Here is a 26,417-nt window from a genome sequence, read left to right as displayed (position 1 = left end):
TAATTTCTCGAAGCAGTATATTAAGTTTCCTTGCAAATATAATAATCCAACAATGGGTTCACTCAGATCGGTGCAAATTATTGCAACCGGAAAAAAAATGTTGCAACAGGTGCAAAAGCAGTCAAACTGGTTGGTGGGATTAATGGCACAATTGATCTAAAAGGTATAGGTGCAGATTAAACGAGTTTATGCCTTTTCTTTGCTAAGGTCAGTTGTCGCCGCTGGGGTTAGCTGACTTGTTTTTGTTTTTTTCGTTATTGTTTAGGTATAGTGCCATCCTTTCGTTTGTAATTCTTATTTTAAACATTTTTGTCCTTAAATACATAAAGAGAAATAGAGAGATAGAGAGACAATTGGAGTTAGGAGTGTGGTAAGACGGGAAGTAAATTGGAAAAATGTTATAACGTATAAATACAATAGAGTGTTGTCAAATTTTACAGACTTTTTAACCTATTTTTTAACTTAGGTACCCGGTAATATCTTTGTTGTTGTAAAAGATAGTTGCCTAACATGAAGAATATTTTAGCTTTGGTGGCGATCACTATGGTTTTGGGAGTTATTGGATGTGAAGGTGGGTGCTATATCGTAGGACCAAACTAAATAGCCATTAGAGCCGCTTCGGTATTTTAAAGCAAAGCAGAGAGCGCTAGCAGTAGCCTATTTCTTCCGAAAAACGTAGAAAAATAGCCTCTTTTATTTATAAGCCCCCTATTAAAATTCTCACACAATATTGTGCTATAACATACACAAATGTCAACCGGTTTTACATTGACACGTGGTGTCATTGTTGCTGTAGCAATAATTTGGCGTTTAATATGACATATAATGTAGTACGGTAGTATAACAGTACTTTGATATTATGTCGCCTTAAACTTGGAATAATAAAAATGCTTGAACTACTGGCGTTGTGCCGGCGATGTAAAATAATTATCATTGGAATAAAGGCAATAATTTGCGACTTCTGCCTGAGTTATTCGTATAGTACAATGGTTCCCAACCTGGGGCCCAAAAAGGGGGTCGCAAGGGGGTTCCTGGGGGTCGGGAAACCACTGGTATATAGTTGAACAAAAAGTAGCCAAAATCCAATGTCGTGTATTTGTGCCTGAATTGACAAGTCTTAATACTGGCCTATAGCGCACTACACATGACTAAGAAACCCACAAATACTACCAAAGAAATTCCCTACACTAACGCGTTCTTCTTCTAGTTGTCTGGGATAAATTATTCGCTATCATATATTTGGAATTAGCTAGGCCGCTTTAATAGGTTCACATTAATCATTTCCCCCCTCTTATTAAGTTCCTTGCGACGCTCGAAAATCCTGACCGTCTGGCCCACATATAATTGATGTACTATACCAATCGGTTTGCTTTCTCAATTTAACATTGTATTTACACAAATTGACAATAGGTCACTAGCTTCTTACCACATCACTTTAATGGATATTGTTGTTGTAAGTGGGTTTGACTGTGTAGCATTGTTATTTTTAACTGATAAACCATAGCATAGCCGGTAACAACCATTCAATTTATCCTTTGCGATAAATGCTGTTTCAATTCTTTTTCTAGCCAAGTGCCACGGCGTAGTTCATCAAGGACAATGCTTCCAGCTTGCTTACAAGACAGGATCGGGTAAAAGTTTGGCCGAAGCCAAATCGTGGTGCCAGTTCTACAATGGCAATCTCGCCGAAATTGACTGCGAGAACAACTATAACGTGATTTCGGACTACGTCTTTCGCAATTGGATGGGAAATAAGAATGGCGACGAAACCTTCGTTAACGTTTGGCTCGGATCAACATTCGACGTAAATATTGTTGCATTTATTTGTTTGCAAATATATTAGTGCTCAGAAGTGTTAGTCAGAAGGTGCTGCAATGGTATATTCGAGGCGTCAGCGTGAGGTCTTCCACGCCAAACACATTTTAAAATTACCAGTATTCCAAACAAGTCATTTTTAAGAGACTTAAGTCCGGATCAAGTCATTTGTAAAATACTTCAAGTCCACGAAGTCTTTTTGAATGAATAACAAATTAAGTCCCAGTAAAGTATTTTTGAATGAATAACAAGTCAGGTAAGTCCCAGTCAAGTCTTTATGAATGAACAACAAGTCAAGTAAGTCCCAGTCAAGTCTTTATGAATGAACAACAAGTCAAGTAAGTCCCAGTCAAGTCATAATCGGAGCAAATTCTAATTCATGTCCTTGTCATCAAAATTACACGTTAGGCTATTTAAAGTTGGTAAACAAACTCGTCCAAATAAGAGCAATACCTCAACTAAAAATTACCAAAAACGATGAACTGTCAATATCAGCAACATACAGAGCAAATTGTAATCACGCATAACGAACGAATTGTTGCAGCACGCTACCAACACGATCGCCTTGACTGACGGAAATTCTTGGAAGCCACGAGCGAACCTCTACCACACTGGCTTTCCGCACTCCAACACCTCGTACGTCGGGGTCGGCTTTCAAGTAACCAAGGGACCCGGCCGTAGCGTGAGTGGGTTTTTCAACAGCCCAACGACCGACCAATTCAAACCGGTTCCGCTTTGCGTGATTCCTTTGACCGATTAGAGTCAGAATGGTCAAGAAAGAAGAAAACAGAAATTTCTATCGGTGCTCGTCAATTGCTCGAAGAAACGCCGTCTACCAATGAGAAAGTTTGTTCAATACATTTTCCGAATCACTGTAGCCTGTACTCCGTTAAACAATTTTATTGTTAGTTTTATTACACCATGTAGTTGCCTAAATGCATAAATCAGAGCAAAAATGTACGAATGCATTATTTGGTGCATGGTTTCATTACTAATCGACTTTTTTATTAATAAATAGAATCGACTATATATACATGTTTTGATAACTATGCGATGGACAACCAATATACAGGACAATCATTAGAAGCCACAAAAGTTTTATAGTGTGTGTTTTCTATCCTATAATCTACCTTCAAAAAATAACTCCGTCTTAATCTCGAACAAGTGCCTAACGACACTTTGCTTATACTGAATTAATGTTCCACTGAAGAAATGACTAAATACGTTATAACTGTCATGTTATGTGGTGTTCTGAAATAGAACTATTTTTCCGAAAAACTATTTGACCCAAAATTGGGTAGCCGATTGCACTCGTTTTATGTGGTTGAATTTATTGAGATTGGTTACGGGCAAGTTTTTTCGTAAAATTGAGAAAATTGCCAACTCAACACGAAAACATGGCTCATTTTGGGTAAATTCGAACTTATTTATGCTACTTTCTTATTTGTGTTTGTTTACTCTAAGTTTACAAACGTTTAGTGAAGAGAATGGGGTCTCCATTGATTTGCTGTTATACTTACACTTAGTATTTGGGGGGCCGCGAAAAAAGGTGAAGAAACACTGGCAACAGTTAAAAATAAGGTGCTAGCTACCTAAACAAAGGAAAAAAACTGTTAAATATAATTAATCATTAGAACAATTATAATCATTTGTTTTTGTTTGGGAACTTTATGGTATACAAAAGCGTTGCTTTGCAAACTCTTTTATCATCTGTGTAAAAATTTGGATGCGCTAAATTATTAGTAGTATTTCACTTATTTAACTTAAAATATCACTTTTCGCGGCTCAGTTGCGGCTCCATTTTATGAAGCTCACTATATATATCTGTGTTAACTAAAATACTCAGCCATGGAACGTGTTGTTTTTTATCTGACTCAGCGTTGTTAAAACTTTTTTTGACCGTATTTCGGAAAAATCATACTTTTCTTTTAATAATTCCCATATATCTTTAGCCTTATATTTGTTAAACGAGCTTTAATAACGAGAAAGTATTTTTTTTTAATATAGACAGAAAAACAGTCACACCTATCAGCTCAAGAGTTAACTTATATTAACTTTGACATATAATTTATGGCATATTTGTATGTCTAAGTGATGAAATGATTTTACTTACTACTTTCATACCTCGTCTATACAACTTGTTTAATAAAAATCCAGCAACAGATATAGAAAGCTGCTTTTGCTTGTAGAGTGTTTTAACTAATTTACGTCAGCAAGACAAATGACTTGGTAATCAATCAGAATTACCACACCGGCGCCAGCAGACTTTCTCAAATTGCAGTTTCCGAAAACAATGATGACTAACAAGTTTACACAGCGGCGAAATGCCGGATATACAGTTCGAGTGGTGGGGGGTAAAGCGTGTGTAATTAACGACTTTCATTTTGTCGAAAGGTGGCAATAAACGCTGTTACTTGAGTGATTAAAGCACCCCTTAAATATTGCAAAAGACTATAAAAGTGTCATTTGATAAGTTTCGCAATGTTCCAGGCATAAGCGCGATTTTTCACTTTCGCTGTTAAATCTTACAGCTAACACAACCAAATTAGGAAGGTCGATTTAACCAATAACTTTTAAAGTTTAAATTTGAAAACGTCCAGGAATTAAGAATAGTAACGTTTAAGGCATCAATTAGATAATATCTACTATATTAATAAACCTTGTAAATTATTATCAATCTTACATATCGCACGTTTTTTTAAACAGTTAAAGATATAGTTATCAGACGTACAATAAACATACATATGTAATTAACCTAAAATAACCCAGCCAATCCTTTAGAACAAAATCTCATGCGTTATTAAAGGATATCGTTATAGTGTTCTATTTCAAATTATCCTAAAGATTATGTTCGACTTCAAATCAAGGTGTTTCTTTCAATGGGCTTTCGAAAATCGTAAAACCTATTTATCTCCTTCAGTGACGTCTGCGCACCTCTGAAAGTCTAAACAGGACGAATAGGCGCACCCAGGGGAAGAGTAATGGGTGGTCATACATCACTGTTCGACCTGGCAGCGTATCCATTCAGTACCAGCGTGGTTGCGTCGGCGGTGTTAGTGCCATAAAACTACGATTCAGAGCAAGCCAATGACCACTGCCGAGCTAAGGTCTCCCGGACGAAAGTAAATCGCTTCCCGACGAGCATTTTATTGCGTTGGCAAACAACTGGGCGTCGCCTTCGCGTTTAAAAGAACTGCCGCGACCAGGCAGGCACAACTTGCCTGTGAGCACATACGACAGCACTGTAGCTCGACTTGAAACAAATTGGAACACTCTGAGCCAGCGCCTACCGAAGAAAGATCGACCAGCATCAAGTTTACGCCCTTTACTGCAAGATGTCGCTTCGATGTGGAACGCTGATGCTGTTGGCCTTGGTTTGTGTTTTGTTCGTCAACGCAGGGTCAGCCTATCCCAAGAGAGAAAGAGAACAGGTGAGCTTGTAAAAGTAAACGTGGCAACGCCAGCGGGTGTTGGTATGCATGCATATTAATCAGAATATAGAGTTTATTAGTTTGATAAACCCTTTTCGAAAACACTCCTTTAGAAAATGTTTGGAATGTTTTTAGGGTCGAAATCAAGTTTTGTAAACTATTACTTTCAGCACAATTAAAAAATATGATTAGGAACCACAAAAACAAATTGGTATGCAGGCTTATTAAATCAAATATAAATTTTACTAGTTTGATAAAGCGAGGTGTCATTAAGTAGCCCGAAAGGCCTTTTGTAATTAAAATGGATTTTAAACCGAGATTTCCATAATATATTGAGCAGCGTTATATTTAACACATTAAACTTTTTTCCGAAAGAATTACAATTGGTTGACTTTCAATATTTTAAAGACTGTCACTTCGGTTGAAAGGACTTTGCACAGTCATTTTCATACCTAAAATTATTTTACGCGTTACGTAAGGCAAAGTACAAATAACGGTCAAGATTTTTTTGAGTGGCGCTGGGAAGCAATTAACGTCGATCGTTAATTTTTGGCAGATGGAGGGTTTTGAGTTTTCCGAGAGGTCCAAGATTCAGCTGAAGCGGGCTGCCGCTAAAATTATTGGGGAGCTGTGCCTTAACCCCGAAACCGAACCTGAAATCTTGGAGACCTTTTGTCAGAGAGCGATCAGACGGTACCTTGGGAAGACTGCCAGCTCCAGCTTCGACAGTGAGTTGTTTTGTCCAATAGAACTTAAAGTTTCATGTTGTTTAATAAGTATTTTTCTACTGGTTTCTTGAATTTGACCTGAAAAATAACCTACTCTATAAAGCCGGAAAAAAAATTGGCCAACTTATTGATTAATAAATGTAAATTTGATTGAGTTTATATATTTTGGTTGTTTCGACATGCACACGGCTAAATTTTCGGTTTACTTTAAATACAGTTAGAGTGATCAAAGTGTTGAAAACCAAAATTGTCGCAAACAACCAATCGTTTCTTATGATTTACCATACCAGCAATGCTTATTCCATTCGGTGCGCGAAAACCTGTTAAAATTTTTCACCTATACACACTACAGTTAAATAAATGCCTTACCCTTTGCTTTTAAGCCAACACAAATACTTTAATGGTGAAAATAACGGCCCAAATAGACGTTAAAAGCGACATGCTTTATTTTCAAACGTTTTTGGCAATTATAAATACTTTGTCCATCGAGTTTAAGCCCTTAAGATGTCTCACTTATATTCCAAAGGTAAAATGTCGCGGTCGCATTGCGGTGATTAATTGCCTTGGTAAACGTCCACACTGTTTGGTGTGGGTCGATAGCGAGACCTTGTCGTGCACTTCCAATTTGTTGAGCACTCCAAAAACGAAAGGAAGCGTCCGCGGTTTCCAAACGGCGGCAGAACGGGGTAATGGCAGGAAATAATATTTGTTTTGCGGTTTGTCGCAGTTGAGGCCCGGAGCTGTCTGCATTGCAACTTTGCCGACCCACTCTGCTTCAACAGTTGCCCTCATTAAGCGGACTGCACTGGCGACGAGACGAACGGGGGTCGGCGACATTTTCTTTTCTTGTTTGTAAGCAATGTTTCAATTCACCGCATTGCAATAATCATGTAATCATTTTTGTTTATAGTTTGTGTGAAAATTTACTTCGCTTCTCCTAAAGTTCCAACTTTTTCCGCTGTTCGAAATGTGTGAGATCGATCGTGTAAAAATATATGAAGCGCGCAAAGCTGTATTTTCAATGACGCACTTACGCGCTACGCCCTAATAAATCAAAAAAATTAACGAGAAAACGCCCGTTCTTGTCAGCGATATACAAGTAGAGAAAAGAAGAAATCAACTCGTCAAAATTCCAGCTTGCGACGCTGCTCCATCAACCAAAACCGAAGCTTTGCGTGACCTTAACAAGAATTTTTTTAACTGCGTCAAAATTCCGCCGTCGTTTTCTTCTCAGATTTGTGAAACTGTCACGTTCCGTCAATAGAACTACTGTATTGGCAACCTGTGCGCACCTGTTGGGTGTACCACCGGCACAATAGAATTAGTCCACGATGGAACTCATCGTAAAACTTGAAAGACTTGTAAAAGGGCCTTAACTTGGGCGACGTCGAAGCAAGTCGTAAAATTTAACCGTTGCCAGCAAACAGACGGTTATACATCGTAACAACGCGACCCAATCCATCTGCTTGCTTGTAATTTAACGCCGGGCGTCACGTAATAAATAATTCGCAATAAACTATCTGTGGGACAAAGTTCAACTTTACTTTAACGGGCTATAGCCACATTATGGTGTACACTTGGCATTGTCGTTATGCAGTAGAATTACAAAAATTAATGAAGCTATATATGATAAAACAAAACTGACTGTACAAGATTTGTTGCGCTGATAGTTAGTAAATCTTTTCGCCTTTTACCAATTCATGTCACGTCATAGATTGGTTTCTGCTAATCGGCCTGTCGCTGACCTCATGTACGCAAACAACTTTTATACAAAATTTGAGAACGCCAACGCAAAGCTTTTCTTAAGCAAGACAAGCGTGTACGCTATAGATCGCTTGTTCTATGAACCGACCATCTCACAACCTACTAAAACAAATTGCCCATTTGCTGTAAAACAGTTTGCACCGCAACTAAGGAATGATTCTTTAGGGCTAAAACAAAAGCGTGATTACGAGCGAAAACGTGAAGGTGTAACGGCATGAAACCAAATAAGGCAAGAAGTTTAGTCAAGCAAAGAAAAATGAAGAAAGAAATCAGCAATAAGGTAACACAACATTAATAACTACCTTAAACAAACACCTGTTGGCGTAAACAGTGATCTTGTGAAAGCTATGGATATGAATTTTTATATTATGATCTCAATTCAGGACTAAAAAATAATCGTTCGAGGCAAGGCAGCGGAAACTGACAGACTTTCCATACAACAAGGTGGATGTTGTGTTACACGCCCTTCCAAACTGGGAGGCTTCATGATGGAAATTATTATATATTACCATGATAAGAAGGATGCAGAAAAGCAAGACAGAACTTACACAGCAATTTAAAATATATGTAAGATAAGACCAAATATCTTATCTTAAAGTATACATTTCGCAGGGTCACTTATTGGCTGCACTAAAGTATGAGTTAACGACTCTTATATAACAACTCGCATTGAGTATATGTAAGTAGGAAAGAAACGTAGATATTAATTTATTCCCATATGTGCAACTTGTGGCTTTTGGCGGTTAATCAAGTAACAAATGCAGCTATTGGTCACTTACTGGATGGCCACCCCTAAAATATTCCAATGAACAGAAGGATAGAGGAAACGTCTGCCTTAAAAGACTGTTGAATACCACTGACCTTAAGTGTTACCTGTGGCACATTTTCGAAATAGAACCAGTAATTCCAGTTACAGGTTGGGTTACATCTTCCGGTCAGCACGCATTTTCTTTAACAACTGAAATCGCAAACTCTAACGAAGTGCAACATTCGGGGGGAATTTCATGTTTCAAACAGGATAACGCGAGGGGTCGTACCATACACATTAGCTAAGTGCACCAAGTTGAATGCAAAATACCTTCATCGCCGCTTTGTCGTTATTTTTACTTTAAAATGTGGGACAAGCGGCTATTCTAAATAAAACAGGGGCTGTAGAGTTAGTTTAAAACAACTCGAGGCCGAATCCAGCCAAATTGGCAGACTTCGGTCCACATACCTCTATTCAAGCCACACACGTGTCTATAATAAGGTGCATGTAGAGCAACTTCAAAAATATAACTCAACCACCTATATTGCTATAATACGTGGATGGTAAATTTTCCGCGCTATGCTATTACACAATTACTATTTACAATGTGCGGTCTTATGGGTTATTTACTTACTTTAGGGGGAGTACAGGTCGGACTCCAACCACATAAATAAAGTTTAGCCTAAAATTAAGGGCACGGAGAACCTTGCCCTTAATGACGCTTGATTTAGGTGTTTAGCTTGTTTAATTATTTTATGATGTGACTTTAGCTGAATAATCATACGTCACCGAAAAATCGCAATTTTATTACAACGTGTTGCTCGTAACAGGGACGTGAACTTTCCTCGAGGCGAAAAGAAAAGTCGTTAGTAACAACAGACAACTTGGATGATAACAACGTACATGCCTATTTTTTAAAACACGTTAAAATGAAATATGCTCGCGTCACTCCGAAAGCGACAACGCATCGCTCATTTAAGGAACTTTTCTTAAAGCTCATAAGACCAAATATGATTTGGTGGCTTCTCAGATATTCCACAGGTGACTTTTCGGTCAAATATAAAGGCGTCAGCTTGTAAATATAGGACAGATATCATCACGAGGAGCTCGAACTTTTATCAAGACCGCAACGAGACTCGTCTTACTGAATTATGACAATAATTAATTTCGGCCTTGTCTGAACATGTTTCACTTTTACAGGTGATTAAAGGAAAGAAATGTTCAAACGTTACACTATAAATAAAGGTTTTATATGAGCGCTTGTAAAACAGGACCTGGACTCAAAGGGCAACCGAAGTATTCTTATAACATATAGTTAGTTCAAGTAGAATTGTCTTTTCGGTCCGCTTAATATTTCTTAAGGTTTCTGAAATGAAATAAGCAGGTTAACCGACATTTTAATAAACCGCGTTGCTCCCCAAAAGGACTCAATAAGTCCAGAACTACAATTCCATCAATGTCGGAATAAACACCAGTTCGGAATGTTCGGAATAATACCAAAAAATATGACAAATACGTATAATAGGCGGACCAAGGTCTAAATCGAACCTAAACACATCGGAATATTTCATAAACTTTCTAAATAAGATCTAAAGAACTTTTAATTTAACCCCAAACCCCACCACAGACTTCATAACTAACTCCACCAATATTTTCAATAACAATACAAATTATAACCTTAAAACCATTTCCCATCCTTATACACACAATCCGGTTTCCAAAGAGTGGCGCCCCAACGATGTCGTTCAAACTACGACGAGACTCAAAGTCATAACGGTGTGATGCCCCCAAAAAGACTTAAATTTAAAGAACGGCAACCAAGCTCGACTTTAACAAAATTAACGAAAGTGAACTAACAACTTTTGTTAAATATTTTCGGTTTATAAAGGGAAATGATCAGGTTTCATAAAAATACATTCTATTATACCGCGTTGATTTTAAGATGAACTTAAACTTTTCGAGATTGCCACGGATCTTGTCGTTTTAGTTTACTTATGAGTAGCCAAAGTCAACCACTAGGCCTATTTTGTAGTTTTTGACGGTGTCTGAAGGAAACTATAGTCAGTATTCAGATATTTTATTATCTAAACTATTATTGACGGCATTGTCTTTTACCAATAGGTACTAAAATGCCGCCACATTTTGGAACAAAAAATAATTGCCGGAAGACCTGCAACGGTATATTCATTTGAAACATGTTTAAGTTTTACAGGTTTCTGTAAGTTAAACAACCAGATTATGTAAAAAGATCATGCTATGTATGCAATCAACAGTGTCTGGGATGCTTTAACACATTTAGGATTTCTGAATCAAAACAAAATCGGGCGTCACACACTATAAAAGGTCTCTTTTATTACAGCGCGTCGCTCGTACAAAACACAAAAACGGAAGCTTGAACTTTTCTTTCTGAGGCAGCGGCAGTATTGAAAAAAATCGCGCGCGTCTTCCTGTGCGCAGCAATGCGGAACGCGCGGGCGACGGTCGGACGGCAGGGTTGCCAGATTTATTTGAAAATTTAGGCTTTTTTTAACCTCTTTGGATTTCTTTTTTTTTTTAAAAGAAAATCCGAATGGCTTTTTTAGGCTTTCTTTTGGTTTGATTCAAAAATTTCATGAGTGTTATGTTTAGAAGAGATATAACTAACACAAAAAGAGAAAAGTTGCGGAAAAAAAGAGAAATTTAATGTACCAGCATGACCATTTATTGAATTTTTTAGTTATTTCAGGAAAAACATAGGCTTGTTATAGCTTGTAGTAGATTTATCAGTTTTGACTTTTTTGGGTGGTCAGTTTGGCTTATCTATTTTGGCCATCTGGCAACCCTTTCGGGCGGCGAAAAAAGCAAACGGTGAGGAACTGAAAGAACAGCGAGCACTATAGCCGAGCGTGTGATCATGCGATGCTGCTTTCCGGGCAGCGGCGAACGCTAGCGGTAGACTCGAAGCCTTACGGTCTTCGACGCTACACCCATAACATTAGCGGCGCGGCAAATGTAGCGGCCGTCGTCCGATGACTTGGCGTGGCTGACCTGCAGCGTTCCGGAGGCGAGGAGAGTATACTTGCCGTTGCCGCCGACCGCGCCGTCGCCGCTGCTGCCGTCGCCGTTGATCAACATCTGGAGAATTCGATTAAACAGTGTATGTGTAAAAATGCTTTTTTAGTCGTGGACCAAAACCAAACTCAGAAAGGTCTCTGCGGGCTTCTAATTTTAATTGTATAGACCAGTGATTCCCAAACTGTAATTTTGTAAAATAAGGTTTCTGTATTACCAATAGGCATACACGAATGCATTTTAGACTTAAATACGCACTATCCCTCACAAATTAATAATATTGAAACATTTACTTATAGTTTGTCGTGCGATTGTAAAACTACTCCATTGCTGTTCTGTTAAAAGTGTGCCGTGAAATATTTAAGATTTTTTTCGTGTGCCGCATGCTACTAAAGTTTGAGAACAACTGGTATTGACCTTCGCACCTTTATAACATTAGGTATGAAACTAGAGTATTTTGTGTTTAAAAAGGTTACCCTACATGTTACCCTCGATTGCTTTTTACGTAGTTAAAACACCTAAAATATATAAGGAATGGTCTAGTGCCTTAGTAAATTAGGTGATGTGTGCTGGCCGGCCGGATCTGGCCCGTGGGCCGTAGGTTGCCCACCCCTGATCCAAGTAATCCAAATATATCGTGGATTTGTGGTGGATTAAACAGTCATTTGCCAGAGAGATGAATTACGCAATATGGCTGCCACTAACAGTTGTATGTTGTGCTAAATTACAATTCGTTCAGAGAACTGAAAATTCTTTGGTAAAGCATAACGATTATGGTCGTATGTTGCAATGAATAACTTAGGGCTAAATTCCGTAAAACCACACCCGAGTTTAGCACAATTTTTGTACGAACGTTTCGAATTAATCGTATTTCCCTTGATTAAGTGGTCAACAAATGTTCTATCTATACTAATAATTGCTGTATTGGGTGAGAAACCTAATCAATACAATTATATCAATTTACGGACTGAAGGCAATTAGCTATGCAACGAATTTAACTTAACCACTACCGAAGTTGTATGCCCTACATATCTAAATTTAAAAAATATAGCTTGATAGTGTGTTGTCAAGCCAGAAAGTATTATCTTCAGTTGGTTTATTAACTGAAAATGAATTAACTGAAGATGATTACAAGCTCATATAAGATGATTACAAGCTCATAACGTCCTAATTAAGATGATGTTGATCTATTCGTCACTTTTCGCTTTGCAATTCATTATCAAGGTGCATTACATATCCGTGCATATTTAAAACAGGTTCCTCTGGCAATATATATATACTGACGAAGGCTTGCCGGATAGTAAGCCGAAACGTTGGTAGAAAATAATATATATTGCCAGAGGAACCTGTTTTAAATATACTATGCCTGGTAGCAACATCATATTTATATCCGTGCATAGTGTGCACCCTAAAAATATAGTTTTTGAAAACATAATCAATAAAACATTCATTCACAATTGTTTACAAGTACAGATATGTGTGCCATTATCGTTGATCAGAGTAGTCTGTTTTATGTTTCACATAATCTATTTAAAATGAAATAAAGAAAAACGAACCCTGCTTTCCACAACGCGCTGTCCGCGTGGCAGAATCCAGTACACGTCAGGAGTAGGTACACCAACTGCTGTGCATTCAAGCCGGGCCGTTCTGCCGTGGCGTACATAAACCGTTCTCGTGTACCGACTCCTCCTGATTTTCGGCACGAAGGGCTTGGTCTGAAAAACAATATACAGAAAACTGAGACCAAAAATTGGGCGACCCTTAGAATCGATGTTGTGCAAGACAGCAGCAAAAAAAAACATGAAAACAGGTTTACAGACTAGCAATTGCGACAACTTGGGCTATGTTGCCTGAAGATCAATAACGGTTGTGATTCAATTCAAAATTGAAATTCCAGCAATAAGACCCATAAGATAACATAATCTTCAAAAACTAAATCCTGATTAGGCCAAAATAGAGCTAATACATAAAAATAAGCATGTTGTTGGTCTTAATACTATGGTATTAAAGATATTTCCGCTTTTGTTATCGTTTCTTTACTATTTAGGTCTTATTCCATTGTGTGTTTCCTTCAATTTCGTAAAATAGTTGGTCTTTTCTAGGGGAAGATTATAGCCGCAATACATCATTTTTAACTTCCGATACTGTAAGCAAAATAAACCATCTCTTATAATTTAAATTAAAAACCTGTTAGATTAATAGTAAACGTCGTTGGAAATTTCTTGATAGGCAGTTTTTCCAACACAGATTTTTTTAGGTACAAATCATCGTTTACAAATTCACCTTGCTTTCAGGTCGAACAAAGCTGGCTTTGCCTCAGAAGCTCAAAACGTTTTAATATGGGCGTATAGCACAGGCAACAGGCGTGTCTGTTCGATAATTACATCAACGGAACCTATTTGCACCGGGTTTGCTCAAAGTCGACTGGCAAAGATAGGCTATATAGAGTTAAATAACTAACTTGACCTATGTAGCCTATACAGTATACACTTAATATTACTTACCTAAACGAAATAAAAAAAATACAGGGAGACACATTTACCCCAAAACTTGCCAAAATCGGAAACAATAATCATTTGAACCCAATGCAAATTGCCATAAAAGACCATCTCTTTCGTTTTTCTTTTTGTAAAATTTTTGTTTTAGGTCACCAATTCGTCCAATCTCGAAATGGAACTCGACTTTCTGTCGACAGTGCTATACAACCTGGCATCCAACGTTTAAAACAAAAATTTTACCTACCTGAAAAGCAACGAGTCGAGTGAGGTTTCCTGCGAGATTTTCAGCAATGCACTGGTAGGTGCCAAGAAACGAAAGGTCCAGACTTCGAATCACCAACTGGCCGTCATATTTCACGTACAGACTGTTAGATATAAAAAGAATGCTTATATATAGCACTATAGAAGGCGAAAACAAACTACTGCCACTCGATAATCAGGGAGCACGCGATATTGCTTATAGAGCAACAATATATATTTATACGATGGTATGACTTATATACCTGTGGTTCTTAACCTTGTGACACTGTCAACTGGTAAAAAAAGGAATATTTACTGCTTGGCTTGAAGGCCCAGGAAAAAATATTTACCCGGCTTGGAGCTATCATGTTTTTTCCGGATCAGCTGTAATTTGCTTGCTAATGCTACACTGTAAATTTAGAGGTTGTAATAATCCAACAAAAAAATGGTGTTAAATTTCCACCATCAGGGGGAAAAAGGTGGAACTGAAACTTATAAATGTGGAATTTTCCACCATCGCCAATAGCATGAGATTTATGGCGTGGAAAAAAAAACGATGTAATCCTGCAAGCGTGGTGAAGTCACTGCTTTAAAAGACTCATTACATTACATAATAAAACCCGATTAGGCTGCTGTTACCCGTTTCCATAGGATCCCGCTGTGTATATCCGACCGTTAGGTGCCACCCAGTAGACACGCGGTTTCGGATTTCCTCTTGATACGGAGCAATCGGCCTTGGCCATCCTTCCCTTGTAGGCGACCACCCTCTGCCTGAGCGCCTGTCGCAGTACTGGTGGCTGCATCCTTACTGACAGAGTTGCTTCTGTTCGCGAGAGGCTAAACGTACAGGGCACATGCTGATTAAGTTAATAGTCAATGCATAACAGTGTTGTAAACTTATTTTGAAATGACTGAGTCAAGTCATTCACAAATTTACTTAAGCAAGTCAAGTCCCAGTCCAAGTCATCGGTTGCCCAAGTCAAGTCTTAGTAATAAAAATAAAATTTTAAACTAGTAAACTCGTCCGATTATTATGAGCAAAAACTAAAGTAAAAATAACATAAATGTAACATATATAGCAAGCAAACTATTTTATATAAATAAATCAAGATAAATAACACAATAAAAAAAATGCTGACTAAAAACGCTTAATTTTAATCCCATTTTGTCATTTTGTCTGAAAGTCTTAAGTCACGTCTTTTAAAAAAACAGTGACTTTAGTACATTTCATCAATATAATTGCTGCGTAATGTAACTGAATTTGGGTACAGATATGTTTAGGAAATTGTACAATCGGAATTTAATTATTTAGGTTTTGCAAAAGAAAAAGTCGTGTCTCAGTACGAGCCATTTTAAAAGAGTAACAAAAGCACACAAAGTCAAAACGAAAGTAATAAGCCTCTCAAAGTAAATAAGAAAAATCTTAAAACTTCAATCAAGTCACGTAAGTTTGCCTAAAATTTGTGGTAAAATATTTACAAACTTTCGCACAAACGTGCTTATTAAGTCAAAGTAGAAATATTGAAAACAGGTATAGCGTTGTAATCAAGTCCATTTGAGTTTTAAAATAACCTAAATCCAAGAGAAATCATTGGCAAAAATAAGTCGGGTCTCAGTCCAAGCCATCAGTTGTAGCATACTAAAAGTCTAAAGGTACTCAAAGTCATTTTACTAAAAGTCTAAAGACTTGAGTCAATAGTACACCGAAAGCCAATTATACGTAAGCCGTAGTCGTTGGTCAAAAAGCAGCTTTGAAGGGCTAGGTCTCAGTTATGAACACACATATGTGTGAATGTTTCATTAACTTGAGTCAATTCAAGAATATTTTCTCCTAAAATACCTAAGTAAAGTAAAATGATTTGAAAATAGTGGTTTCAATAAGTAAGACTCTAAAAAACGTCTCATTTTCTAAGAGCAATGCTTACATGTTTCCCTTGAACTTATCGCGGCGGACGCAGCGGTACACGCCGCTGTCGTTTGACGTCACTTCTCTTATGCGCAGGACGCCGTCGTAGAGGGGTCGGTGGCGCCAGGAGGGCACCTGGGCCGGGAAGCTGGCCACTTCACCCGAGGGGAGTTCCCACCGGGTGATTACCGGTTGTGGGGGCATCCATCGCTGACGAGTTCTTTGCCGATTTCTGGGAGGTCGTGTGCATTGTAGCTCGACGGTATCGCCGTAGTAGGAAGCTGTTTTGTAACTGTAAGTAAGGCGAGACAAAGCTGAGTTACCTGGCAAAGGCTTTGGGCGACTTTGTCTTCGCCGGAGTTGATTGTGAGTTGTTAACCTAACCCAGCGTTTTCGCACTGGTGCGCCATGGAAGGCTGCTTGGTGCGCCGCAAGCGAAAAGAAAAAATGTCGAAATCATTCCAAAATTAATCGGAATAAGACTTAACGGGCAAAAATACGTTTTTAACAACTATAAAACCCATATAATATAAAAATGAAAGCAATTTAAGAGAAATATTGCTACACCTCAAAAATTTCGCGCTCTCTTCGCACGCAAGGTGCGCCGCCACGATTTCATACATTTTTAGGTGCGCCACTAAGTAAAAAAGGTTAAGAAACACTGACCTTACCCAATCCGGCCCAATGCACCGATTTCGTCGAGTCCAGATACCGGTTCCGGCTTCTCGAAACTTACACAAGGCTTGAGAAAGCCACTCATAGGGCAACTAATCCACCCACTATACGAGGTTGGCAAATATTTTATCATATGCTATATTCCACCTTTACAATTTAAGTGCATCGGCCTAATCAGTTTCGAAATTTGGTACTGCGCATGGGAAAGTCGGACTCGGGTAATTTTATGTGGTCTTATTCGAGACCCGATTTCCAACTCCAACTTCGCAGCTCTTTTACTTTAATACTCAAAGCGTGTTCTAAAACGTGGCATCAAGCATTAAATTATGGTCGACTAATTTGTGAAAGTCTCCTGAGTAAAAAGTCCTCCAAAAAGATACTTTGATAATTTATCAGGGCAACGCCGGGTATTTCGGCAAATATCGGCCAAATCTCCGTTGTTTCGCACAACAAGTTTTTTTGTTATTTTCAGGGTACAAATATATTTGCAAAAACGAATAGAAAGTAGATATCACAATGTAGGTTGTAAAATTACAGGAAAATATCATTACAAAACTCTAAGTTCTATACCTATAAAGACTGATCGGCACATCTGTCTGACGTGTTATGGTTTTTCGCGGAACATCTCTTGACAAACTGTTGGTTATCGATGATGCTTTTGTCACTTGAAACCTTGTTGATGTTTTTGCTATGGTCGGGCTGGACGAAGGACCTTAAAAGAAGGACGGTAACATTTCAATTTATTTAAAGTTATTGGAGTATATTAGGGGCGATGGCTGCAATTGTTTAAACCAAAGTTACGGACTTGGACAATTGTCCTAGGTAAATCTTATCGTCTTTTATAATAACTTACAGGACTTGTAACGCTATACCACAAATTCTTTATAGCTGGAAAGCATTTCTGTGTTAAATCGATGAACTATACAAAGTATAAATTATAAACCCGAAATAATTTAATGTAGTAAATTTTAAAATGAGTCGCGACTTTATTAGAAAGAATTCTGTTTGACATGATTCAAGTGAAGAACAGTTATAGTCAACTAACCTGTCGTTTCCAATTCAGCTTCACTTATTGCTGCATGGACAGTTAGCTCTAAAGATTTGTGAACGATGCCCTCCGTGTTTTCAGCAATACATTGATAGCGACCTGGAACACAATCGTGATGTAATGGTCGCGAAACCTATACTTGCAAATAACCTCCGTCTCTAGAACTAGCTTTAATTAAGCCTGTACATGGCTAGAAGCAAAGGGACTCAGTAAAACGATTTGATTTGACAAAAGGACATCACCAATCGATAAAGGTACCTATCCGAGTCGGCCTATACCTGCATGAGTTGTGCTCGATTGCTTGGCTTACCTGCCATTTCTAGAGTCACGCTTGGTAGTTTCAAGGCACCGTTTTCCATCATTACGTAGCCATTCTTTGTCTGATTCGCATGCAACCTCTGGTTGTTCGGTAACTTCCAGGAAATTCTTAATAGAAAATGTATTTACGAACAAACATAACGTGAATATATCAAAAATAATTTTTTTTTTTCAAAAATATGTATTTTGGTCATTAAATAATCCCTATAATAAAAATGAGACCTGGTAAAAATTAAACTCAGAAAAATTAGTGTTCTAAACCAGTGGTCGGCAACCGCCGGTCCACGGACCGGTGCCGGTCCGCGAGGAGTTCGTTACCGGTCCATAGCAGGGTTGCCAGATTAAAACTTTGATTTAAACCCAAACAGTTCGTAAAAAAACAACAAAAAGTCAACAACAATTGGATGTATTTTTATATTTAAATCACAATAACTTTCGTTTAGAATTTAGATATACCTCATGCATGGTCGATTTGTATGATAGAAAATCACATTTAGTTATAAGAATCGTGAGCTTCAAGAGTTAGGTCTACATAGCACGTTCACAACATCCATAAATGCATTATGCAACGCCATCTTTGTCTACGAGGTTTCAAACAAGACGGAAACTTAGATTTGAAACAGTAAAACGATTTTTGCAAAAAAGTAAAATTTTTCATTCCTAAAGAATTGTATTTTGTACTAAAGCAAATGCTTTTAGAAACGTTGTTTAATAGGAAAAAATATTATTGCATTTTAGTTGTGATGGCAAATAGTACACATGAAAAGCTAGTCTAAGTTTGAACTCAGGCCGGGTGCCAATGGCCGCCATGGGGACCAGTGGTTCACAACCCGATGGGGGCAGGTGGTTAACTGATTCAGCAGTATTGTTAGTCTACCGAGTAAACAAATCACAGAGGCATGCAAATTTATTAACATCTTTTCCACAGATCTCTAAACTTTAAAGTTAGTGGTAGCCTTAAACGTATTAACAGACCACCATGTAATTATTAACTCGATAGTATTAAAGGGACATAGTAATTCCCCAGTATACTTTTGTTGATAGAAATATATATTAAACTACAAGTCCATGTATAAGTAATAAAAATAATTCGCAAATAATGCAGATAAAAATTGCAATTTTATTGGTCGGTGCTTGAGTTTTTCTTGTTGTTGTAAAAAATAAACCAATGATCGCCAACCCGTAAACGAATGGTTCACTTGAGTAGCATTTTTGCATGCAAAATAAACAACTTTTATGCTTATATTTTGAGTTAAATGTTGTGGTATGTTGAATGATTATAGATTAAATTTCATGTTAAGACTTTTAAATCCCATTTTACGAGGCAAATAAAACCTGCAGATCCAAAAACGTCTAAACTGACCAATTGGCCCACATCTCCGCTCTTTTTGTATTAGTTCATTGAAAAAACTGTAATAAATTTCCTTTACTAAACATTTGTTTTTTTTTAAGGCCGGTCCGCGACAAATTCAAGTTGTAAAACCGGTCCACAGAGCAAAAAAGGTTGCCGACCCCTGCTTTAAACTATAGTCATTTTAAACTGAGTACAATAATCATTTTTTTAACAATCTTTTTTTTAATGTTGACAAGTAACATCATAATTCCTAATTAGCTTAGGCGTCAGTTAAAACAATTAGTCACAATTACAATTCGTTTAAATACGAGTAGGCTAGTTTGTTAGAAGTTTAAACGCTACACGTCACACAAAATTTCTCATCTGAATAGCACGGGCTGTCTTTTGTATATCAAATTCCAATCGATTGGTGCGGGGCCTCGTGAAAAAAAATTTAACAACCACTGGTTAAATCATATTTATTTTACGCAACAGAGTAAACCAGGCGGATTTCTACAGTAGGTTAAATTCTTATTTCAAACGACTGCTTTCCCGATAACCAATGACATAAAACTACCTTGGAAGCGGGTGTCCTGTCGCCGAACAATCGAGGGTCAACTCCTGGCCACTTTCAATGTCGTAGCTTTCCGGTAGGTCGGTGGTGAGTTGGGGCGCCCTGTGCGCTGGCGAAATGGTCACGTACACCTCGTGCATTGCCCGGCCGACCGCGTTGCTCGCCGTGCAGAGGAACATCACACCAAATTGCGGGACAGCCTTTAAAAAATAAATATTTTGCAATTAACCGTTTGTTCTTCTCTCATGATATACCAGGTAAAGGAACTATATATCCACAATTCATATTACAAAAAGGAGTTTTAAACATTCCACCTCAGATGGCTTTTAAAAGCGGTTACATTTAAAACGGTTTTTATTTTAAGTTAAGTGTTTAAAGCTGAACCACGAATACACAAGCGTATAGTGTGTGTTTCCACAGCAGAAGCATGCCGTACAACAGAACACCTAAAGCCAAGGATGAAAGCTTCGAACAACAATCAGTTATCAAGGTCTACAACTTCTAATATAAATATGCATTTCGCCTTATGTATCAATGGCATTATCTGTGGACTTGATTCAAATGAATACCAGGAATGTATGTAATATTGAAGTTATTACATAGTCGACAAAACGATTCGGAATATTCACGATCCACGTTTGATGAACTTTCAAGTTTAAAAAATATTTGTTCGTTTGTTTCAACGATTTTGTGGAGGCTGAATACTCAATTTGCATCAGTGACCCTAAGGCGAAATTAAAAAAAGTGTCCGTTAGTTACATAGACCTATGTGCGACATGAATAAAAATGTGTATAATTACCAATGTTGTTAAGCGTTAGCCACTTAGTTAATTACGTTACGCCTTTAAACCAGCATACCAAGGGTGTACGACGCAAATCGGATATCCATATTGACAAATCATACACTAATCTAAAGTGGTTCTATTGGCCAACATCATTTCAATGCACTTATAGTTGTTTCGCTCAAGGAGAATCCTTTGGACGATAGTCCAGAATGTCTAACTGACATGTACAGTAAGCCACTATCGATGGAAATCTACTCAGCGACGGGTAAAAGCAAATGTCAATTCACTTAAGCCAAAGTCGCCTTCCACCTGCAAAGGGGGTACTTATGTTGCAACGATTATTTTTTGTTTGCGTGTGTGCTTGTGGTATTGTTGCTTTGCTTTATCGTATGTACGCTTGTTGTTCTTTTCACTCATTCTTTCTCCCTCACGTTATATCGCTTTTCCAATGTTGCACCTCACCTTTCACGCTTTATTTCTTATCTTATCATATTTTCCGTTAGCACCAAATATTAGTTACTTTTGGCACTTTACATCATTTTTTTCTCTTCGTTGTGGTGATTCTGGAAACCAAAATCCAACGAAGGTAGTCGGATTTGGGGCGACATTGTGGAACATTTAGAAAACTTGGTAATTGACGTTTCTGCTACCTTTTCAGACGTTGGCCGCTCTTATTGTTTTACGTGTTTTATTGTTTTATTTACGTTAGCTTATATTAATACAGTTTCGACACGTGTAGCGCTTGGCATCCAATATAGGCCGTTAAGTGGGGATCCTGCAGTTTGGGTAACACTTACGTTCTCAATGTGAAGCACGTTATCGGGCGAGGTGTAGACCTTGGCGGGCCGCGACGAATCTGCGGTCGTGTAACGCTTTGAAACAGCAACTGTACGCGGCCACGACCAACCAACCTCCGGCTTGGGTGCTCCTGCGACAAAACACAACAGGTCGCCATTGTAATGTAACCTTTCGGCCTCCGCATTGACCGCAATATTAACTGGCGATAAGACCGCATCGCCAGATACAGGCGCTATTATCGGTGACAGCGACCCACTCTATGGCCAGATAGCATCACTTCGCATGTCCGCGCAAAGGTTAAGGGGCTTGCGGACGGCCAAGTGTCACGCGAGCCGCTCGCATGCAACCGCAAGATTCTCACCTTTGGCCTCACAAGGGATCGTGACCGACTGTCCGCGCTCGATCGTCAAACTTTTTTGACTGGGCTGAGTGAAGCTCGGAGCGCTGGAAAGGACCATGAGCTGCGTTTCATGGATGTGACGGCCGCGGGTGTCGTTTGCGGAACAGGTAAACGTACCGTTGTGCATCAGGCTCAGCCTGAAACAAAGGAATAAACCTGATTTGTTTATATCAATTTTTGTTGGTGGCCATATTTATTTCAAGTAAATCTTAAAAATCATCTGGAAAGCTTTGCTGCTTCAACATGATGAAGCACGGTTGTGACAAACCTCTTCAGCATTACAATACAATTTCTTTTTAAACGGTGCCACCCGATTTTGTAAATTTTTTGTGGTTAATGTACATTATTTCAAGCTCGATAAAGCTTACACCCGGCATAGACCTGGGCAAACTATACCGCCTACTGGCCTGGTCGGGCCCGCCAAGCAATTTAATCCGGCCCGCGGCTTATTTTCCATAAAATTAGTTTTAAGCAAAACTAAGTCCTTAAGTTATTTTCCTTGATTTTAAAATATTTTATTGATTAATTTTATTATACGTGTAATGCAACCTTACTTTTCCATACTCCTATACAAGTTTGTCAAAACATTGACAGGATCATTTAAAAAATTACCCCGTAAATAGTGGCTGTTTCACATCCACATTTTGACCCGGTCCTACAAAACATTTTTTTCTCATGTCGCCGCATTTTAAAAATGATTTGCCGACCCCTGCTATAAATTAAACAGAGTTCTATAAGAGTTTAAATAGTCAATACTCCACATCTGGATAAGTTTATGCAAAACACGAGCGTAATAGTCATGAAAAATTAACTGATACGAAACAAGGTAAACGTTAAGCAATTGGTAGTTGCCCTAAATAGTGAAACTCATACCGATTGCTCGAAATGACAAATATGTCTATACACTATGCTTTAAAGCAAAAACAGTACAACGGCACACGCCATTGTCAAAATGAATGCCAAATATAGTATCACAATCGTTCATACATTTGATTTCGAACTGCGAAATGTAAATACCAAGAAGGATACAATAAATAGTATCAGTTGTACGACTCTGGTACAAATAAAACTTTCGTTTAAACTGTTGACGCACTCACTTTGTTATTGAAAATACTGATCGATCGTCGCCGATTTTTCCCAGAGATGTGACGTCAAAGTGGTTGATGGCATCTGTGACGTCACTGGCAATGAATTTCCACGTCAGAGCTTCTGCGTCGACGCCGGACAGCGAGCATTTAATGTCCAGAGCGTCGCCGTACGAAGCACGCACAACCTCTACACTACGGAACACTTTGTCCGATCTAATGAAAGAAAAATGGAAATTTTTTTAATGGACAAAAACGTTTAACTTTGGTGGTAGTAATGGTACACAAAATAATATCCACAAAGCAGCAATATTTAAAGCATAATAATCTATATTACTATTGTTTAAGACCAACGACGTAATAAAGCCAAATACACAGTAATATCTGCGACGGAATAAGAACAAAATCGTTTGAATAAGACCTAAACCTGTCGACCAAAATCAGGCCTTGAACTGTAGTGAGAGGGTAGGGGACGATCTGGGGCATACGCGACATTGGCCGTTCTGGAGATTGCTAGGGTTATAATTCAGGGGAGCTAGTGATCTACTTATGGGAGGGTTTTAAGGTTATGCAAAAAAAATGCCTGATTCTGACCATTCAGGTGGTATTTCGGCGTATTTAAGACTTGCGTAGAATTGCTGGAAAATAAATACCTGCTTTCCGGCCGGGCTTCTTTATCGTTTGAGGGTTTCGTATCTTTTGTTGTAGCTTGAGCTAGGTAAAACACAAAAAATCAGGTGATATTTATTTCTCTTTTAAAGCACTATTCAATTTACGCAATGACCGAAAATAAATTTCACAATGTACTTACAAGTTGGCCTGGTGGATACAGCAGAGGTTTCTTCTATCGCGTTTCTGTTGTTAAACTCGACCTTTCTGCCAAAAAAATTACGATGATTTTTAATTTTCACCCGTATACCTCGGGGATGTCTGGTACATCCTTTTTGATCACGATACCGATTATTTCAGTTTTAGTGAAACATGTTGAACGTATGACCGAACACCATTTATTTTAATTCAATAAAAATATAAAAAAGAGGAAATTAAACCATATAAATACTTTAGCCTTAGGAAGTAAGTTATGCCCTTGCTTGTTAGCGTATACTACTTTCTGCTGATACTTAATCGTTTCGTGCCGAAAGCACTGCTTTCCACCGCAAACCATGGCTAGAATACATGATTGAATTAGGTTTAAGATAGGCACCAATCACACTCGAGTACTGGAATACTGATTCTTTCGCTATTTATTCACTTTCAGTTTTTTTATTGCGACAGCTTAAGCTGTTTGGGTGAGAACAAAATTGGCATTTCGGCTATATTCCACTTATACCTAAGCAGCAAACTGGCAACTTACGCATCAACGGGAAACAAACAACTATTGTCTTTCGGTTAATAATCATAGATATGCCTAAATTCGATGACATATTTTAAGAACTCCCTTATTATTGGGGCCCATCATGACTTAGTCCAATAAATATATGTCTTACCCAGTTGACACTTTCCTGGTTTCGGCTTCGTTCGGTTTAACTGTGCGCCAAACTGCAGCTGGACTGTTGGCCGCCAACGTACGACCTTCACCTGGTTCGACAAATTGCGAGTCCACGTCAAACTTTGGTGGATCTTCAATAGGCAAAACCGTGCTTCCAGAGGCTTCAGTTGACACTGACTTAGGTCGAACGGCCAGTGTGATTACGGCTCTGCTCAAACTGTATTATAAAAAAAAGCTTGTGCTTAAAGTAACTACGACATACGTTTCGACTGGGCCAGTAATCCTTAAACTGTTATAAAGCAGGACGCACTTTGGTTTTTCAAAAATGGCAGGCCCAACAAGAAACAATTTACACGTCATAAAAATATGTTTTGCTTTGTCGCCACAAAAACAAGCATATCCCATTAAAATCATGCCAGGCCCACAGTTCGGCGCACACCCCATTTGAGAACCACTGGTCTAGATAGTCGTATTCGTAAGAGATCAATGGAAAATCAGTTTTAGATTGAAATAAGCTGTATGTTGTTATCAAGTTGGTAAAGTTGTATGTAGAAAGCTTATTTTGCTCTTCATTTTATTGTAAGGGGACGTAAATAATGCAAGTTGAGCTAAACCGTAGTACACCAGCAAACTGAATGTGTAAAATAAGAATTGGATATCTCCTCGCCCTTACACATAAATGATGACAATGGCTTCAAATGGGAGCAAATATACTTTCGATTTTTCTGTTTTGGTCAAAGTCAGACATTTATAAGTTCTAGTCAGTTAAAAGAGAAAAATCTATTTCGAATTGAAAGCATTTCAAATCATTTTTAGCATTAATGTATATTTTTAATGAGGTAACGCTTCGAGCAAAATATTCCTGGTAATTGCAAGTGATAGATTGTTTCTCACGAAAAATGAAAGGATTTGCGAAGAAATCAAAACAGAAAACGTACCAACTCACCCGGTTTCGCTCGAGCTGTCGCAAAAGTAGGTTCCGCTGTCGTTTAACTTTAGTTCAAGGATGATGATCGAATTCAATCCGACGACAAACCTCTCGGACAACTGGTCAGGAAAGCTAACCCGTTCGCCGCTGGGAAGTGTCCATGTGGACTTCAACACCGTCGGACCTCTAGTGGCGGAGTTGCTGGGCCGCCGATCGTCACTTGGTGGCGCTTCACGCTTGCATAGCAAAGTGACGAAGTTCTTTTCGACGCCCTCCACGGAGTAAGAGAATTCCTGCACTGAGGCTAACACAGGAATATAAAATATTAAATCTCATTTTATTGAGAAAGCGATGAGAGAAACGGCAGACCTAATAATCGAAGCAATTCGAATTGGTAAAAAAGGTTTTTTGTCGTGTTGTTTAATCAGTGGTTGCGTTGTTCAAGTACATTTATGGTTTGTTATTTTAGTGAATTACTTAAAAAAAATCCTATATGGGTGCCGCAATGTAATAAATATTTCTGAGAGGTGCCGCTAGCCATAAAAGTTTGAGAAATACTATGTTAAATCATGTAGCTAGTGGCAAATAAATATTTTTAGATGTTTTCAAAAAAGAATTGGACTTTTTTAGTAACACATGGTAATTACTCAAAATAAAAATATTTATATCGTCAATAACAATTACATTCTTTTAGACAACCAAATATATTTGTTTCAGATTTGTGACCTACTATGACCATGAAAAGTAACAATTTTCTGATAGCACAAGTAATATAAACTGTCCAAAGCCTCTAGCCATGTCGC

General features: G+C 38.2%; 2 protein-coding genes across 2 annotated transcripts in view; one reads left to right on the top strand and one right to left on the bottom strand.

The window, feature by feature from the left end:
- The first annotated feature begins 4,923 nt into the window (after nucleotides 1–4,923).
- On the top strand, nucleotides 4,924–7,039 carry LOC146146819 (uncharacterized). Its single transcript, XM_083388309.1, has 3 exons — nucleotides 4,924–5,246; nucleotides 5,803–5,974; nucleotides 6,702–7,039. The coding sequence occupies exons 1-3, from the start codon at nucleotides 5,151–5,153 to the stop codon at nucleotides 6,767–6,769; spliced, it is 336 nt and encodes a 111-aa protein (XP_083244435.1). The 5' UTR covers nucleotides 4,924–5,150; the 3' UTR covers nucleotides 6,770–7,039.
- A 3,779-nt stretch (nucleotides 7,040–10,818) lies between these two features.
- Nucleotides 10,819–26,417, bottom strand: part of LOC146146818 (uncharacterized) — a 36,710-nt gene continuing 21,111 nt past the window's right edge. Inside the window, exons 11-26 of the mRNA XM_083387075.1 lie at nucleotides 25,633–25,918; nucleotides 24,685–24,903; nucleotides 24,009–24,073; nucleotides 23,851–23,911; nucleotides 23,227–23,413; nucleotides 22,074–22,275; nucleotides 21,712–21,842; nucleotides 20,133–20,329; nucleotides 18,215–18,330; nucleotides 17,902–18,003; nucleotides 17,427–17,568; nucleotides 16,201–16,473; nucleotides 14,915–15,112; nucleotides 14,280–14,400; nucleotides 13,094–13,252; nucleotides 10,819–11,600 (exon numbers count right to left, since the gene is read on the bottom strand). Coding sequence (XP_083243201.1) covers nucleotides 11,412–11,600; nucleotides 13,094–13,252; nucleotides 14,280–14,400; nucleotides 14,915–15,112; nucleotides 16,201–16,473; nucleotides 17,427–17,568; nucleotides 17,902–18,003; nucleotides 18,215–18,330; nucleotides 20,133–20,329; nucleotides 21,712–21,842; nucleotides 22,074–22,275; nucleotides 23,227–23,413; nucleotides 23,851–23,911; nucleotides 24,009–24,073; nucleotides 24,685–24,903; nucleotides 25,633–25,918 — 2,648 coding nt within the window. The 3' untranslated portion in view covers nucleotides 10,819–11,411. The remainder of the gene's footprint in view (nucleotides 11,601–13,093; nucleotides 13,253–14,279; nucleotides 14,401–14,914; nucleotides 15,113–16,200; nucleotides 16,474–17,426; nucleotides 17,569–17,901; nucleotides 18,004–18,214; nucleotides 18,331–20,132; nucleotides 20,330–21,711; nucleotides 21,843–22,073; nucleotides 22,276–23,226; nucleotides 23,414–23,850; nucleotides 23,912–24,008; nucleotides 24,074–24,684; nucleotides 24,904–25,632; nucleotides 25,919–26,417) is intronic.

The sequence above is a fragment of the Ascidiella aspersa genome, chromosome 4 (assembly GCF_963924565.1).
Source record: "Ascidiella aspersa chromosome 4, kaAscAspe10.2, whole genome shotgun sequence".
NCBI classification, from domain to species: domain Eukaryota; kingdom Metazoa; phylum Chordata; class Ascidiacea; order Phlebobranchia; family Ascidiidae; genus Ascidiella; species Ascidiella aspersa.
Note: the sequence above shows the minus strand (reverse complement) of the source record. Positions and strands in the feature narration are given on the sequence as shown.

Excerpts from the sequence above, each read along its gene's own strand:
- LOC146146819 (XM_083388309.1), top strand. The coding sequence starts at position 5,151 with ATGTCGCTTCGATGTGGAACGCTGATGCTGTTGGCCTTGGTTTGTGTT. Across the intron at positions 5,247-5,802 it reads CCAAGAGAGAAAGAGAACAG|ATGGAGGGTTTTGAGTTTTC; the intron begins GTGAGCTTGTAA and ends AATTTTTGGCAG. Across the intron at positions 5,975-6,701 it reads TGCCAGCTCCAGCTTCGACA|TTGAGGCCCGGAGCTGTCTG; the intron begins GTGAGTTGTTTT and ends GGTTTGTCGCAG.